The sequence below is a fragment of the Gallus gallus genome, chromosome Z, assembly GCF_016699485.2.
Source record: "Gallus gallus isolate bGalGal1 chromosome Z, bGalGal1.mat.broiler.GRCg7b, whole genome shotgun sequence".
Classification (NCBI taxonomy): Eukaryota; Metazoa; Chordata; class Aves; order Galliformes; family Phasianidae; genus Gallus; species Gallus gallus.
Window position 1 is genome coordinate 65209602 of NC_052572.1, and position 18139 is coordinate 65227740.

The following is an 18139-nucleotide window of genomic DNA, read 5'->3' on the forward strand; positions in this document are numbered from 1 at the left end:
CGTCTCCTCCCACCACGTCCTCGGCGCTGCTGACACGTGTCCCGCTCCTCAGCTGGACGTGAGCGGGTGGTAACCTGCTCAGGCGCCGGCACTCTGGGCTGGACGCTGAGCTCAGGCAGCTGGGAGTTGCAGGATGGGCTGGATGCTGCCTGACTAGCAGGACCAGAGCTGGTGTTGTCAGGTCCTGTAAAGCTGTCGGAAGGCACTGGTAGCTCCTGGCTGGGGGTGCTGGGGCTGGCAAGCTCAGACTTGGTGCTGGAGGCTGTAAGGAGAAGAGACAGGAAGCTCAGCAGGATGAACATGCAGCGCCAGGGCAGGACTGCCCTGGCTGCCCCAGGCTGCCATCCCTCGTGGGGCAGAGAGACTGTGGCAGGGCCACCCTGAGCACCCGCTGCCAGGCCTTGTCTGGCCCCAGTCCCGTGGCAAGGAGCTCTTTGCCTCTTACCAGTGCCCGCACCAGCGCAGGTGTCGCACTCCCATGTGTCTCTGCCGGCGGCCCAGAAGGAGCAGTTCCAGTGGGTGCCTTCTGCGGCACAGGAGCTGCAGAGGAGCAGCCGCCAGCGCCTGGAGAAGCAAATGGGTTGCGGCTGTGAGGATGAAGAGAGCCAAGGCAGGGAGCAGCTGGCACGACTCTGGTGCTCCATCCTTGCTCCCGCAGCCTGTGGTGAGGCTGAGAGCCCACACAGAGCTGCAGAGGATTGCAGAGGTCACTCACCCCTCTTCCTGTGCCCTCTCCCTGCCTCCCAGGTAAATGCACATGCTGGCATCACAGCGGTTGTGCCTTTCTCGCAGCGGCTGGTATGCTGCGTCGTCCCACCACGATGGTCGTCTGCCAGAGAAGAGAGGGAATGTGATGAGTCCCCGGTGCCCCAGGTGTGAGGCAGATCCAGGGCATCCCTGCTCATCCACCTTGAGCTCCTTCCCAGCTTCTCCATGAAGCTGAGACCAATGCTGGCAGGATGGCAAGGGACTGGGCCTGCTGGGGCAGTTCTTGGGCAGGTGCAGCACCCGTGCCTGAGTGTCTGCAGACCCAGGCAGAAGGACACCAACCTGACCGGAATTTGGATCCCCAGTGTGCTCATTTGGGATCGGAATCGCCCTTTTCCTCCGCAAACGGGGCAGAAGAAACGCATGGTGGCAGCGTGCAGGGCATGTTTCTGCAGGAGAAGCACAAGCGTGAGAGTGAGTGGGGCTGGGTGCTGCTGAGCACCGGCCGTGCCCACAGGGCGAGGGGAGGGCTCCTACCCTGATGCAGCCCCGGTGGAACCAGGCCTGTTTGCACACCGGGCACACCATGGTGTGGTAGGACGTGCTGTCCCCCACGGGCTCCAGGCAGATGACACAGCTGGTGTTCTGAGATGGAGCTGCCTCCGCTGCCTGCCGAGGGCGATGCTCCCAGCAGAAGGACCTGGGCAGGAGGGCAGAAGGGATGAGCGTGGGGAGAAGTGCTATGAGGAGGGCTGAGGACCAGGAAAGCGCGCCAGGCCTGGACTCTGGCTCTGGCTCTGGCTCTGGCAGGGTGCTGGGAGGTGTCGCTGCTGTTCCTGGGAGGAACAGGGAGGGACAGCAGCTTGGCTGCTGCTGCTGCTGACAGCCCTTACCTGTGCTGCCCAAAGTATTGGGTGATGCATTCCCCATCCTCAGTGCAGGGCAGATGGAAGCTGCGCTCGCAGCCGGTCTCCGCACAGGTGATGGCAGCTCCCCTCCCGCCACAGACAAAGCAGTTCTGGAAAGAGCAGAGCAGCCCCCATCAGCGGTGGGCTCAGGGCCTCTGCGGACAGCCCCACTTCTCCAGGCAGGGCGCAGGGTGTAGGCACTGCTGCCTCACACTCTGCAGAGCTGTCTGGCAGATGAGGCTCGTCTGCTATGGTGGGACTTTGTCCTGGAGCCGGTTGAAAGGGCAGCGATGGCTTTCTTTGGGCCCAGGCAAAGCCAGTGCCAGCCTCTGCCGGCACCAAGCTCCCGTTCCGTTCAGGTCCTCACCTTCTGCTCTGCCAGCTGGACGGTGCGCTGGACAGCATTGATGGAGAAGCCAAAAATTCCCCCCATTGGGCTTCTCCATTCCAAAAGGCCATTGGCAAAGAACTGTAGGAGAGAAAAGGGCAGGATCTCGTGAGGCTGGATAGGAAGGGAGCATCCCAGGCAGGAGCCCTAGCCCTCGAGGGAACTCACCAAGCAGAATTGGTGGGCACAGAGCCCATCGTTGGCAAATGTCTGCCCACAGATGTCTGGGTTGACCTGTGCCCGGCGGCACAGCACGCACACTGGAGAGGAAGGAGAGAGCAACCGTGAGCAGCGGTGAGCACCTGGCAGGGCCGGGTGTCCCTGGGGGCCATCCCCAGGGCTTGCTCCAGGCCTGCCATGCTGGCTGGGTGGAAGGGAGGGAGGCACTGTAGGCCCAGCAGTGTCAGCGGGCAGCCACAGCCCAAGCTGTGCCCCCTGGCCAAGAAACGGAAGGACCCTGCCTGCCCGCAGCACTGGGTAGCCTCGGCCCGTCCCTTCCTCCCCTCCCAGCCACAGGCAGACCCCCAGCAGCCCTGTGCCCGGCAGCGGGGAGCCGCGTGCAGGGATACGGTGCTCTCACCTGGCTCCCCAGAGTTGGGGGCCTCCTCCGTCCCTTTGGACATGATTGGCATCGACGACGAGAAACAAGAGAATCGCTGCTCTCTCCACGCCTCGCCAGGCCGCACTGAGCACGGCCCCAGCCCCGCAGCCTTTGCTCTGCTCCCCGCCCTGTGCGTCACAATGGCCGCTCCCTGACACCACTGTGACATCACGGCCACCATCTCACGGGGCTGAGGGCGCGGCACCCACACGGGAGGGCGGCAGCTCCTGTGGGCAGTGCAGAGCGATGGGCCCGGTGCTGCCATCAGCAGGGTGCTTGCATCAGCAGGGAGCTTGCATCAGCAGGGAGCAAGCATGGCCTCCATCAGGCCTTTCGCACAGCGCCCGTGCTGGGGCATTGCAGCAGAGTCTAGTAAAGGTCTGCGGGTCAACAGCACAGCCGGCGTTTCTAGTGCGTGTGCTGACCGACTTTCCATGGTTTGCTCTGTTTTTTTACCCTTTCTCCTTTATTTTTCGGGCCTGCTGCCCCTGTCACGGACACAGACATGGAGATAACTCCGTGACAGCTCTCAGCCCGGTCATGGCTGTTACTCAGACACAGCTCCTCGCTATCTCCACTTCCTAACATAGAGGGCAACACCCTCTCCTCTCCTACCCTGCCTATCCCTTCTGAAGAGCCAGCAGGCCTCAGTCACAGTACGCCAGTTGTGAGATTCGTCCCACCACGTTTCCCTGATAGCAGCCAGATCATTATTTTCCAAGCACACAGAATCATAGAATAATAGAATGGCCTGGGTTGGAAAGGACCACGGTCATCATCGAGTTTCAACCGCCCTGCTATGGGCAGGGTCGCCAGCCGCTACACCGGGCTGTCCAGAGCCACATCCAGCCTGGCCTTGAATGCGTCCAGGGATGGGGCATTCACAACCTCCTTGGGCAACTTACTTGTTGCAGAAGTTCAACTAAGATAAAGTATAATCTTAATTAATCATTAAGTGCCCAACCCCTGCTGATTAGAAATAATAACTTTGTTTACTTCAGACAACAGGTCAGTATAGTGTTTATTCTGTTGTTTTTGTGTGTGTGTGTGTGTGTGTGTGTGTGTGTGTGCGTGTGTGTGTACTTTGATTTATTTTTCATTAAGATTTTTGTTTTTTGGGTTTTTTTTTATGCTGACACTCTTCTGTTAAGTATGCATTGTATGATGTCTCCCACATCAATGTTATTTGCTCAGGGAATCACCTAGCAGAATGAAGGGCTGTTCCCTGATTAACATCTGGAAAATCTTCCCTCTGGAGGCATTTATATATCTTTCTTAAGTATAAACTTAATAGTCTACTTCATATGCCACTATAAATTGAGTAATACCTTTTTTTTTTTTTTTTTCTGTATGAATTTTTGCATGGTTTCTCTTGGTCCAAGATATTGGGAAAGTATTTCTTTACTCTTAGTTTCATACTAAGAATTACTGCCTTGATTTGCTGTTGATTTCTTTCAGTTTGGAGATGGCTGAATGATCTCCATTGGTCCCTTCCAACACCTACAGTTCTTTGATTATGTGATTATGTGACTGTAGCTGAAAAAAAAAAATGCACATGCAGTAAAACAGAATGAAGTGTTTAATTAAAATATTTAATGCATTTTTGCTGAGAAGACTTTATCTCATACTTCTGACACTGCAAGCTTGGAAAATATTGGTTAAAAGTGAAGCTTTTGTTCTGTTTGATTGAGTCCTTTAAATTTTACCTTTAAGATAAACAAACAACAGCATAGAAAGAAAATTAAGAACATTCTAACCTATTCACATATTTGTTTGCATTTTTTCTTCAACAGCATTTTTGGAATGCTGATGAAAACAGTAATGGAATGTTCTAAATCATAACTAAAAAATGAGACATACAAAGATTTTAAATGATCAAAAGAATTAAAAGCCCTAAACATGATCAGTTATCAGAAAATTTTTCATCATCAGAAATGTCTTTAAAGTGGAAGAGGGTAGATTTATACTAGATTTTAGGAAGTTCTTCACTGTGAGGTTGGAGATACAGTGGAACAGGTTGCCCACTTGTGCTGTGGATGCCCCCTCCCTGGAAGCATTCAAAGCTGATGATTCAAGGCTGGATGGTGCTTTGGGCAACCTGGTCTAGAGGGAGATATCCCTGTCTATATCACGGGGTTGGAACTAGGTGATCTTAAAGGTCCCTTTCAACCCAAACCATTCTATGATTCTTTGATGTGATTCTGGGAAATAAAATAGTATTTTTAAAATAATACTGACATTGTTATATGTTGTCAGTTAGAAAGTCCAATTTAAAAACCAAATGAACAAAAAAAATCAATGAACGACTCTCCTTGCTTCTGAATACTTCCTAAATGTTCATTTTAAAACGAACAAAAACCCTAAAACAAAGTTTCTGCATTTGTTAGCTTTTCTCTCAGAATTTTCAGTTTTTCTAATTGTATTTAATCTATTGTAAATGATTTCTAAATGGTTGGTCTTCCATATTAAAAAAATTGTTAATTTCTAGAACTCTGTGGTGAAAAAACACCAAAGATCTGCAATATAATCTGGCTTTGAAATTCTGATATTTCAGAGTTTTCAAGATAATTTAACATGTATAATGTTGTTTTTGAGGAAAAAAACTCAAATAAAACACTGTTGGTGGATTTTTTGGTTATTTGTTCACATTCAAAACTGAAACCATCTACAAAAAATCTGGATGATATATACGTATGTGAGGAATGAATTTCCTAAGCAGACCAAAATCCTGGCTTCCCAGGGGGCTGAAGAGGTCTTTCTTTGAGTTGTGAGGCCCCAGGTTGCTGTTCAGGTGAGGGCTAGGATAGAATATTTATATTCATTTCTTTGCATTCTGCATAAAAAAAAAAAAAAGCAATAACAATTCAGGGTCAGTTTTACACTTCTGTTTATTTTGGGCAGAGAAATAATTTGAAAGATTTTATATAGATATGAATTGAACGATTTTAAGAATTTTTTTTAAATACAGAAGAAAAGATATATACAGTCAGAGAAACACACTGGCAGAGCACTAATGTGAAATCTAGAAATAGCAAGTGGAAATCAGCAGAAGGCAGTCATAACAGAATGACAAATAGAAGGAATTAGGAGCATGTGCAGGAGCAACAGTACTCAAGTCTATACTGAAGGGCTGGATGAAAAGATGGTGAGAAGAGAGGCTGGAGAGAAATGTGGGGTCGCATGAGAGGACAGATCCCATAGATCCTCCAGCTCTGTCAGCACAGAGAAATTTTATGCAAGGAACCTAGGAACTCTCTAAACACTAGCGTGAGATGGACTGACATAGGTGATAATGTCTGGCAGACGTTTTAACATTATCAGGTATATACCACACAGAGAACTAAAATTAAAACAAATGGGACTCAGAAGATACAGAATATCAGCTGACAGAATGCTTGCAAAGAAATGATGATAAAAACTAAACTATATAAATTAAGAAATACAGACAGTACACAGCATTTTCTTAACAAGAGGAACTTATTCACATTTTGTGAAAATGTCTACCTATGTAGTTTAAACTAAGTTCAGTTTTTAATATTTTATAATAGAGAAGATTATACCAACAAGGATAATTATCTGTCCTGATACTTTAGTCACAAGGCAAAATAATTGACAAAGAAATACTAGAACATTTAATACATTAAGATAGGACTTGGAAAATGGGAACTCAGCATTCATCCTTCTCTAATGTACTCTTCCAGAAATATATAAATATAACATATATATATATATATTTATTGAAACATTGCTCTTCTAAATATCTAATAGATGAAATTCTAGTTGCATCCCTTTGGTGTCATATAGACACATAACCATGAAAAGAGAATTTACTAAAGGATTGAGAAGTGCTCAGCTATAATAATAATGCAAATTGGCAACTAATTCATTCAAGGTCAGTATTAGCAGTGAAAGAGTCTTAAGTGGAAAAATAAAGAGCCTCAGTGGTTCTTGGGGAATTTATAGAGGACTCAATATGATGTGTGCAGGAAAGAGAAGACACCAGCAAAAAAAAAAGCAAAAAACAAAAAACCAAAAACCAGGGAAATAATATAAAGTTTAACAATAACAGAAATGTAGAGAGAATAAATCACTGTTGGTAGTGCTGACAAGTTTGATTATGTTTAGAAGACAAATAATTTAGATTTTTCAAATTAAATACAATTTATGCAGTTGGAATAACTGAAGGGGGATTGTTTAAGTGGATGTATTTCTCATGTGGAGAAATAGGAAATGATATTTATTGTACAGATGAGAGCCAAGACTTGAATGTTCCCATCCTGCATATTTGAAAATTATTACAACCACTTATTAGTGTGATAGAATTAGTCTTCTTCTAGGCTTATATTTAATTGTACATTCTGTGTGGTATAGCTCAACTCAGCAGAAGGGAAAAAAGTATTGAAATACATAAAATAATTTACTGTATGGGAAACCCATTTTCTGCTTTATAAATTCATTTTATTACATGAATAAGTTCTAGCAAATTCACTTAAAGGATGAACATCTTTTAACTATAGAATAAAACAAGCCTATCTTTCCTTGCTGTTTATATTTCATTGTACGTAGCTTACGATCATTAAATGCATTTTAAGTGAAAAATAAAATGTATGTGTATATCATAGGTGAAGAGATGGCCAAGAACCCATTTGATTGCTGTTTAGTCTGAAAATAGAGGACTGCTAAATAAATGTACTTTTTTTTGCTTCTTTGCTTGCATTTTGGAAAGCACCTCCTCAAATGCAAATCACTTCCCTTTGGTAGCTGAATTACAGCCCACACAGTACTCAGTAAAATTTTCTTGTAAATCTGTGATGACTGATACTGGAGCCCGGACTGATGGGATGAAGATATCCAGTTGTTCATCACATGTGAAGGAACAGTGGTGTATTAAATACCTGTGGCATTAAAAAATGATCAACAGCCACTCAGTTCTGCCACTGCCAAAGGGATACTTGATGCATACTGCTGTGCTCTCATCCAGCTAGACGGACGTGCATCCACTTCCTAACCCTTTCTTCAACCTCATGTCATTTTTTCTGTCTTCGAGGATTTGTTCCTTATTTTCTGGCCTTTCTGTTCCTTATATTTACAGCAAAGAATCCAGTTCTTGCTGATAACATCTTGAGTGAGACAATCATTAAATGTCTAGATATATTTCAATATCTCTAGTGAAGAGCAATGGAAAAAAAAATCAAAATAATATGTGTTCCTTATAATTCTTCCCACTTAGTGGTGTTCGTACCAGTGCATCTTTTTCCCGAAAGGGTATTGTGTCTGGTTTATAAGATTTACATGAAATGGGTTAATACCTACCTTTCCTGCTAACAACAAAACAAGGTAACTAAGAAAACTGAGTTTGCCTTATTGCCTTCAAACAGCATTACAAAGAGCTTCATGAAGTATGCTGCAAATCCAAGTCGAGGTCTGGGGAGACAGTGCACAGCAGGGGGAAATCTTTCTAGTATAACTCAGAATGTAAGGTGGATGTAAGACAACTGGTCATGAAACTGTTCCCTCAGGCAAAGAGTTAGAACAGAAATATGCAAATGTCTGCAGCTGTCTCCTCAACCTTGATCCAGCTGTCAGTTGGTAGTGGCTGTGCAGGTAAAAACTCTTGTTCTGAAAGGTAAAGGTAATATTTCTCCCTCTCCTCCTCCTCCTTCCTAGGAGTTGTTGATTCTTCTTCCCATCTAGAAATAAGTAGTATAATGAGACCAATTCAGGAAATACTAGACCTCTCACATTTTCATAGTACTGCCTTTTGACATTGCATGGAGATTAAATCTTCCAGATCAAATTAGAGAAAAAATAGGACAGCTGAAGAGCCTACCTGAATCTGTGCATCATGGAGGAAAGGCTGTGGAGTGTTGCATTTTTTGATAGATTGTTTTTGTATTCAAGCAATGAGGGAAAATAAAAAGGGAGATAAACAAGTCAATTGGCGCAAAAAAAGAGAAAAGAATATATAACTGTGGCACCAATACCCAGGAATTGGTAGCTCATAAAAAATGTTCCTATCTACCAGATGTCCATAGTACAGCTTGTTTTTAACCACAAAAAATGTACCAGCTCTTTTGAAAGGCCTGAGTTTGTGTCAGGAGGTGCTATAAATGACACAATCAGGGTAGCCTTGGTTGGAACAAAAATTATGTTTTCATCTATTTTTATACCTTTGATGTTCTCAGTGTATTATTATTAGATCATCAAACTACTGAAAAGTAGAATGGGGTACTGATGTTAATGTAAAGTCATTTGTTATGTGCACAATGAGCTTAAGCAATAGGACACAAAGAGAGGCTGAAGTTTTGTACTGTCTTTTTTTTCTTTAAAAAACTCAGTCTAGGTAGATCTGCTGGTATGGGACTGAACAAGTTTATCCTATTGCTGTCTGATGTAAAGAGCTGTTGGATGATCGCTATTTCTTGGACACTCCCAGAAAGGGGTAAGATGACTTTAAAGTTGTTGGAGCATCATGTAAAACCTATGTGAGGCCATAGGACACTTAATTGCCCTTTAAATTGATGCAGTATTGGTGAATTTCTAGAAAATGAATATGAGCTAACAGTAGGAAGATTTATGTAATTTTGCTATATAAATCCTCAGTCAACCCCATTAGCTGAAGTAAATCAGCACTGTTCAATTTATATATATCTACCATGATTTATACTAGCCCAGAGACTCGTATTTTCTGAGTATCACTAGATTATTATTTTTTAGAAGTAAATCTGTTGTTTACAATGCCCTAGAGGTGGGTGACAGGGAGGTTTCATACTTAATTTCACTGAATATTTTTAATATATTCTTTCTGAAGAAACTGAAATTACAGAAAATGGATAAAAATTGGAATACTTTTTCAGAAGTATTATTAGAGAGATGAATTTACATTAGTTGCCTATTCATAAAGTCTGAACCACATTACAACTAATGTTTCATACAAGAAAGCAGATGAAAAAATATATGAAATGATTTGTCTTTACTTAAATGGGAAGATGGGTTGTGAATCTGAATTGCTGTAGCTGCTTGGAGCAGTTTTACAAATAGACACATTCTGTTGAGCGAAGGAGAACGTCACTCTAAGTGGCCATACACCACCTTCTATTTCCAGATAGAAATGTCCCCTTGGAGTTACTTGGGAACGATTAATATGGGTCCCTTGACCCATATTAAAACAAAGGAAAGCAAAACCAGGTAGGTCATATCCTTAGAAGATGGCCAGCTTTAGACAGGGAAGGAGAGCTCTGCAGGTTTACACGATAAGCTGAGATATTAGTGCCCTGATGGGATGTTGCAGAGCATGAACAAACAGTGTATGACCCTGAGATCAACAGACGGATTTTATTCTCTTACCTACAGACCAAGCTAACAAACAGGGAATCTCTTTCTGTATTTCTCTGCTAAATTTGAAACTGATACCCCAACCAAAGTAACAAGAGATGAAAAATATGAGGTGGAAATTGTGTTTACATCAGAATGAATATCTTACCTAAACCAGACTAGGCAAATTTAGCTGTGTATCGCAGGATTCCCTGTTTCCTTACCTGAAAATGCAGGAACTGTTGTCAAGTGTGTAGTAACAAAGCAAGTAACAAAGCATCTTGCTTCAGCCCTCTGTGTGTCAGCCAACAGGCTATCTGTCAACAAAAGAACAAGTATGGTGATGGGTTCTTGATGATAACCTCCACAGGACCTCCTACTTTATTTGGAATCTCCTGGCATTATCAGTTACACATTCATAAGGAGGGACTGGGAGGTACAAATTAAATCACAGAATAAGCTACATTCTTGTATGAGTCCTGTGGCAGACAACCCACTCCAAGCCATCTTTCCTTCTAACTAAAATCTCCCTTCTCTTTAGACCTCCTGTTCTACCTATTGCAAATGAAATCCAGTGACTGGTTTGTACTTGATTAGTTTCCTGTCCACAAAAAAACCACACAAAATCTACTTCCCATTTGTCTTCTGCATGCACTCCCCTGCAAAAAGAATGAATCATAAATAAAAGCTGTCATTCTGCCTTTTGTGGCTATCAGTGTGCAGATACTCAGCATCTGATATCACTGGGCAGAGTACCCTGAACATGAGAAGCTACCTCCCATTACAGAAGATTTCACTATTTTTACTGTTTCTCAAGAACTAATATTTTCTACAGAAATGTTTTTAGTCTTCCTCCTCCAGTGTGCCTGAAGAGCAAGAAGATCACTACATTAGAGAATAAAAGAAAAAAAATTAGAGTTCAGTTTTTCATACAGATTTCATATGTCAGTTCTAGTGGCTCCAATATACCTACTTTCTCTATGAGGTTATTCTTTCACCCTGAGGTGTAGGATGTCTGCATTTTAAGAGGAATAAACAGATACTTTTACTACGTGAACCAGCATACCTTAACATTGGATTAACCACTGTAGGAGTGTCCCTCTTGCTTCTACTGACAACAAACAGAACAATGAGTGTGTCCTACTGTACTGATGGTTACACCAAGACATCACAAAGGTCTTCCTCTGGAGCAGAAAGATAGATTTGAAAGGAGGCTGAAAATAATTATGTTTTTCTTCATGGCCACCTCAAAGTTAACTGTCAGAAACAAACGTCTTGTGTTGCACTCTGTCCACTTATAAGATTGTATATAATGCCTTATATTCCACCCTACTAGTCACCTCTAATATCTCTTCAGTTCTCATGGCTCATGATTGTACTGGTATACTATGAAATACATTTTTGACAGATTTCTGCCTTGACAAGGGAAAGGGCAAAGGACAGGTGTGGAGTTTTTATTCATTTATTTAGAAGTAGTTATCTGAAGTTGCTTGTTCCCTTGAATATTAAGACAAGTACCAGGACAGCGTTGAGATTATTATAGAGGGGGAGTGCCTATCTGAGGACATTATACACCTCTCTTCTGAATATAAAATATTTGTGCGAAGCTGCCCTGCTTCTATTGTGGTGCAGTACGAGCTGCTGCATGGATGGGCATTTTGTCATATATTATGTGGAGGCAAGCAATTTATCTGTGTGATGCTCCTTTAAAAAGCAAAAATGAAACCCAATCAACCCCCACTAAAATCAGCCTTCTCCACTGACATGCTGAAGCATGTAACACTTAAAATTTCAGTCCTAATCTGATAATCAGTTGAGTTCTGCCTTTAAAATGAGATATTAGTGGGAGCTTAATTCTAGTTTTAAGTGAATGGGTATTCTTACTTCTATTACATATATTCCTACTGTGATCTCAAAATTAAATATTTAAGTACATTCCTACATTCTTCAGAACTGGTCTTTGCTACCTTAGGCACTAAAAATACCAGTTTCTGAAATTTAGTCTTAACCAACTTCCTGGAAAAGAGCCTTGAAAAACTCTTTATAACTAGTTCTACATCCAGATTATTCCTTTATGACAGTCTACTCGTTTCAGTACTCCACGTTCCCAGCTAATTTCTGGAAAGGTTATGTGAAAACCTAATGATATATTTTCTGTATTATTTACTTCAATTCAGTTGAATAAGCTTCAGACATAAAAAAAAAAAAAACACAATCAAGGGTATTTTTAAGACTAAAATTCTGTAACAGGTAGAGGGGAGACTGAAAGCTATTTACAGCCTTATTTCAAATGTTCCAAATTAGACTAAAGTGAGAGGTAAACATATGAAGGCTGCTCCAGAAGTAATGCCTCCTACTTTATGATGTTGTCCTGTGATGACAGAGGTGGATGTTGGTGGTACAGCAGCAGAGGTGGAACCCTCCTGCCCATATCCTGTTACAGTTTGTTGCTGTGTGACAGATGGCACCAGAGGGCACATGGACCGAATAGTGTCCATCCAGTATGGAAGTGTGTGTGAAGCAAAGGTGTGGAACTGAATTCCTCCATGTGGAAATAAAGGCGCCCACTGACACTCATTGACACTTGCTGAATGTTTATGGAGACCAACCAGTGGATGTGAGCACACTGAGGGTTGGGTGGTGCATTCCAGCAGTGGGAACAGTGATACTGGGTCATCCCTGATGGTGCAGGTTGTTATGAGAGCAGCGTGCAGGCTCCTGTTCATCACTGGTGAAAATGAAGAGCTAATGGTAGTGACTGTTTTGAAAAGGAGTGCTTTGTAGCTGACAATTTACTCTATCAAATAGTGTTCTTGTGCTCTTTGTAACTGTTGTATTTTCCATGGAAATACTGAGAGGCATTATTTTCAGTGACCAACACATTTAACATGACAGTTTTACAGAAGGCTATCATTGCATATGTATAGGATGACATAAGCCCTAACAGGCATCTTTAAAGGATTAAATTTTAGTGATATTACTCAGCATCGAAATCAGCAGTGAACATGCTGTTGTTGCTTTAACCTGACATCAGCGCAAATTGGTATCAGTGGCTGCAAGTTCACAAAAATCAAATACAATCACTTACCAGACAACAAATAAAACTGTCCCCATAAAAAAGCACCCAACTCTTGCGAAGCCTTTTTAATAGTTTTGTTGTTGATGTTGTTTGTTTGTTTGTTTTTCTATTGATCAAAAGCCTAAAATATAAGAATGATGTAAAATTTCTGGGGAAAAGGAAATGGTCCTTTTCTATGAACTTTTTCTGAGACTTTTAAGACAATCATTCTGCAGACTTTATATGCAGAAACTAATTGATAAAATCTGGAGTGAGTAAGGAAGACTAATTAAAATGCAAATGATTTTCACTTTCTATCAAATGTAATGAAAGTCATAAATCACCCATATCGTTCAGATGTGAAACATTGATTTTCTGCTGTACATGCTTAAAGCATATACAACGTAATTACCTCTTAAGAGGAAGGCACAGAAAAAGGAAGCCTGCTGGGCATTTCCAGCCTCAAGGGGGACCTCAGCTGGGTGATGCATGGCTTGATGATGACTGGTACTGCCAGTCATAAGCGAAGAAGACCTCAAGATGCACCGGGGTGGAGAAGGGGAACCAAGCTTATCTGGAGACTGTTGTGGTCTCGTTAGAAATGAGGGCTTTTTGTGTTTTCCAAAGCACAGTGATTCAGTCACACAGATAACGGCAGAATGAGAAATGATCTCAGCCTTGCAGGGCTAATGCCATGTAAGTGGTCTTGGTGACTTGCTGAGATTCCAGGGAGGCTCCAGTTCTAAATAACAGCCAGACTCTGCTTCTGCGTGCCTGGATATGGGATGCCAAGACAGTTTCTCTTCCTGCCATTTGCTCTGTAAGAGCGATGTTTTCTGAGAAAAAAATGTCTAACATAAGGCACACTTATAGGTTCGAGAGAAAAGTCCTTTACATTATGGGAACCTACAAAGAATAAAAATGTCTGAATGGTTTATAGAATCCACGTATCACTTGTACTTTGACTCAAACAGGAGATGTCCTACCGTAAGTAGGCTTAATCTGCACAAATTCTTTTGACTTGTTTGACATTAATCCTTATAAACACTTTTAACTGTGGGTATGCAGATGGGTGCTGGTGTTGCAAGCTGCTGCTGTGTCTCAAGTTTTACATGTATTACCAGCATAAACATTTGTCTTCCACTGCTGAGAAAGGCTTCTGGACTTCCTTGTTCTTCCCCAAACAGCATTTTAGAAAAGTGACAAGTGAAAAAGGACTAACAAAATAAGAGGATGAACAGCAAAAGGGAGATTTGTGTGCTTGCAGAGAAGGCAGAGGTGTTCCGGATATTGGTAGCATTTGCACATATTGGTAGAATTTGCAGCTCCTCATGTGTAGGAGACACTCCTCATTCACTCCTAGAAGTTACTTTGAGCCTCAGGGGAAAACTCTAAATTTTATGGGAACATTGCTAATCATGTTAGACTGCTTGTAATATCCTTTGGGAAGAGAGAAAAGAGAGACTGGCAGAAGTCTTGTAGGCAATTCCTTATAAGCTTATCTATTCAGACACTGCACTTGTACTTCAGGCACTCTCAGTGCTGGATTGCCACTTAAATTAAGATTTAACCTCAGCATGTTTACACTCTGCTTTGAGATCAATATGAATATAGATTGCACCCTCTCCTTAACTGATGCAGTCTTTGTGTCAGTCACTAGAACCAACCAAAAAAAAAAAATTATTATATGATACATGAAATATAAATGTTCGATCAATACTGGATCAGAGTCTAACAGTTTCCTTAGCTGTTGGTCTTAGGGCAATTTATGTTACTGTAAAACATCATATTTTACAACATATGTATATGTTTTGCACATGTCACCAGATGAGATGACAGAGGAATCTAGTTTCTTGGGCCTCCCTTGATTCCTCATAGAGAAGTGAATAAAATAAAAATATGATTATCAGTGAGATGATCTTATTGGCTGTAACTGTCTCTTGAACACAGAACATCCACCAGAACCTGAGAAGCAATGGTGAAGTGTTCTTTAATCAGATAAAATAACTGAAAAGATTATCTGATCTTTTCCTTGAAATTGAAATTATGTTTTAACCATTTTGTCCATATTTTATTAAAAAAGAAAAAAAAAAAAGTGGCTAGGCCTTCAGACTGCTTCATTTATTTGATTGACATTGTGGAAGAATATCTTTAAAAAATCTAGACCTGTCTTTTAAAATCCTTTTTCTTGCCACAAATGCTATAAATGTTTCAATGTGATCTAATGTGCCCTTCTAATGAATAAAATTTTTGTCATAACAAATTTATTTTTCCCCTATCTCCATATTCTTAACGACAGATGGTGAGGAAAGACAACACATAAAATTAGTAACCAACCTCAGATCTTCTTTTAATTGGGGAAAAAAGAAAAATGACGCTTCACAACAGACAGCCAAGAAATTGGACAAACAATATGAAAGCTGTGCATTTACGTTTTTTTTCAACTTCACTTTCTTTTTAAATGAAGGATCTGATGACAAATCAGGAAGCCTGATTAGCCTTACAACAGATAAAGACAACTGAGAATATTAGAAATAGGAAAGAAAATGTGACAGTTGTTTAAAGAAAATAAAATACAGCCTAAAACTCAAATTTGCAAAGGTGAAATACCAAAATATATACCTTGAGTCAGAGGGAAAACAGGTATGCACTGATTCAAACTGCAGCTCCGTGAGATAAAAGAAGCAGGCTTGAGATTTGAGGGTGTCTCCTCAGATACATTTCCACAATATGGCAGAGGTATGTGCTATTTAGGGCAGAGTTAATGGGGGATGTTTAAAATTTCTTCAGATAACAGACGCTGTTTCTTCATTTTCAGTATCCTTTTGACAAATTTGAAACATTAAGTGATAATAAAACCAGAGGAAGGTAATGAAGAGTATGAGTGTATAGAGTAAGAATGTTAAAACCAAAAATGCTTCACCTAGGATTCTCTAAGTAAGTCAGGCTGGCATAGGCTAAAGATGTGCATGAGTTGCATGAGTGCAGGAGGAAGAGGTCACAGAGGTGGGAATAACAAGACTGTAGCATTAAAGGGTTCATAAAATCTAATGAAATAAAACTTCAGAAGGAAGTACACAAAAATAAATTTGTGTAGAAGTCCCAAGATGTAATGCATCAGGGAGATGGATTTTTGGGATAGCAAATATACTGAATGCACATCACAGTGGCACATTGGAAAAAAACAGTATACCTCTGCTAAAGAAATGGCATTTAATCCCTCATTTCTCCAAGCCAAGGACAAGGTTAAAGAAGCAGATTTGTAATTATTAGAACACCGCTCTTTTTTTACCAAGGGAAATGAGAAAATTTTCCTTCCATAAAGCTGGCTCTGAGCAAACTAGCAAGCATATGCTCCACTTTAATTGGAGATATCCCACAGACTGGTCAAATTTGCAGCTCTGCAGACAGGAGAGAGATTCTTCAGTTCATCTGCCTACTTGCAGTTACTTTGAGTCCCAGCAGAAAAACCTACATTTTATGGGAGGATTGTTAATTGCATTAGACCATTTGTGATCTCCTTGGGGCAGCGAAAAAAGAGAAGCTGGCAGAACTAAAATGATATCTGGTGGGCAAGCAGTAAAGAGTTCAGACTAACAATGTGCTTAGCACTGTTGGGTTCAGAAACCACAGATCACACTCTAGAGGAACTTAAATTCACTCATTGGCTATGAAGTAGAGAGCAGCCTTTTAACTCAGGCAGGTAAATTAGAAGATGCTCAAGAAACTACACATAGATCCAGATGGTGTGCTTGACAATTGCTAAGGTAGAAAATTGATCAGAACTAACAGTGTTTGAGTCACTATCCTTTTTTTCACTGCTGCAAATTACAACCATAACTTGATTCATATAATCACAGGATTGTAGGATATCCTGAGCTGGATGCCATTTGTAGAATCAATCCTACTCATCTAAGGTGAAATTGTCAGTTTCCTAATACTCTTCAGGTCAGAATACCTCAGTTTGTAGTGTAGGTGGTGCTAACTGGCCACACAACACTGTGGCACACACATAGAGTTGGTACTCAGCGGTGCTCACTTCAGACACTTCAGCTCAGCCAACTCTTGTTTTGCATGGGTGTGCCTTTCTGTCTGCATTGCTCTTCATTTCAGTTACATCAGCACTAGAGCAGTGAAAGCCTTGATCTGTGTCATCGTTCTGATGGCACATCAGTGTCATCGTTCTCATGTTCTGATGATGGCAGGCAAGCAAAGAGATATAGAAGATTTGTAACAGAACCTACAGGAAAGTGGAATGTCACCTCTGGTTAATAAGTTCTGCACAGCTGCAACATGGGACTTACCACGGTGGGGGTCCAAACTGGCTGTTTGGCTGTCACCATCTTGCAAGCCTTTGCAATGCTGCGTCTAGAATTCTTGAAACAAGTTTTTCCTCTTTGAGAAAAGTTCTGGTATGGCGACAGGAAAATGTAACAATGTCCTGTAATTTTTGTATTGTTGGTATATATGCCTCTAGTATTTACACTTCTGCCTTGTTGGATTTAGCAGACGATTTAGTCAGTTTAAGTAGTTTGTTGTTTTGACAACAAAAATCTGTGTGAAACAAATTCAGTTTCACAGACACAATAGAAAACAGCTCTGCCTCAAGTAAAATATGTGGCCAGGTGGTGAGACAATGTTTGGATCTGGGCATTATCAGGTATATGGGTACTGCAGTCTCCTACCCCCTGAACAAGCACAGGAAGGCACCTTATCTTTTGAGTATTAAACATTAATACTGCTATCATTTTGTTTCACAAAAGGAAGATGTAAGTGATACTGTTTCTCAACAGATTTCTCTATTAGAAAAAAAAAAAAAAAGGAAAAAAAAAGATAAAAGAAGAACAAGACTGAAAAGCAGCAGAATTCATGTCGGAGTGAACCTCCAGTCCAATCACCTATTCAAAGCAAGGTCATCTATGGGGTCAAAAGAGGTTACTCAGGGCTACGTTTAGCTCTTGAAGTAACTCCAGTGATAACCATCCTCTCATCTCCTGTGCAACCTCCTGTCCCAGTAGTTCAGACAGAACACGGATTACTATCACAGACATGAATGCAGTAATTAGGGCTACAGAGCATTAATCCTTTTATTAAAAGAGGATCAAATCCATGCATTGCATCATGTTCACAAGTAGGCAAGCTGGACAGCATGTGAAAATCTT

The 18139-nt window shown here is 41.7% G+C and overlaps 1 protein-coding gene across 2 annotated transcripts; it reads right to left on the bottom strand.

The window, feature by feature from the left end:
- Window positions 1–595: 595 nt before the first annotated feature.
- LOC121108582 (PHD finger protein 7-like) lies at window positions 596–2813 on the bottom strand. 2 transcript variants are annotated; one of them, XM_040656420.1, is made up of 6 exons: window positions 2585–2813; window positions 2173–2264; window positions 1984–2085; window positions 1602–1726; window positions 1051–1408; window positions 638–829 (listed from the first exon to the last, which is right to left on the bottom strand). In XM_040656420.1, exons 1-6 carry the CDS (start codon window positions 2784–2786, stop codon window positions 767–769), a joined length of 942 nt encoding a protein of 313 aa, XP_040512354.1. In that variant the 5' UTR covers window positions 2787–2813; the 3' UTR covers window positions 638–766. The 2 variants fall into 2 exon arrangements, with proteins under 2 accessions (XP_040512353.1, XP_040512354.1); XM_040656419.1 differs by having other exon boundaries at window positions 596–1408.
- Window positions 2814–18139: the final 15326 nt, after the last annotated feature.

Excerpts from the sequence above, each read along its gene's own strand:
- LOC121108582 (XM_040656419.1), bottom strand. The coding sequence starts at position 2,786 with ATGGTGGCCGTGATGTCACAGTGGTGTCAGGGAGCGGCCATTGTGACG. Across the intron at positions 2,086-2,172 it reads GTGCCCACCAATTCTGCTTG|TTCTTTGCCAATGGCCTTTT; the intron begins GTGAGTTCCCTC and ends TCTCTCCTACAG. Across the intron at positions 1,727-1,983 it reads TCCAGCTGGCAGAGCAGAAG|AACTGCTTTGTCTGTGGCGG; the intron begins GTGAGGACCTGA and ends TGCTCTTTCCAG.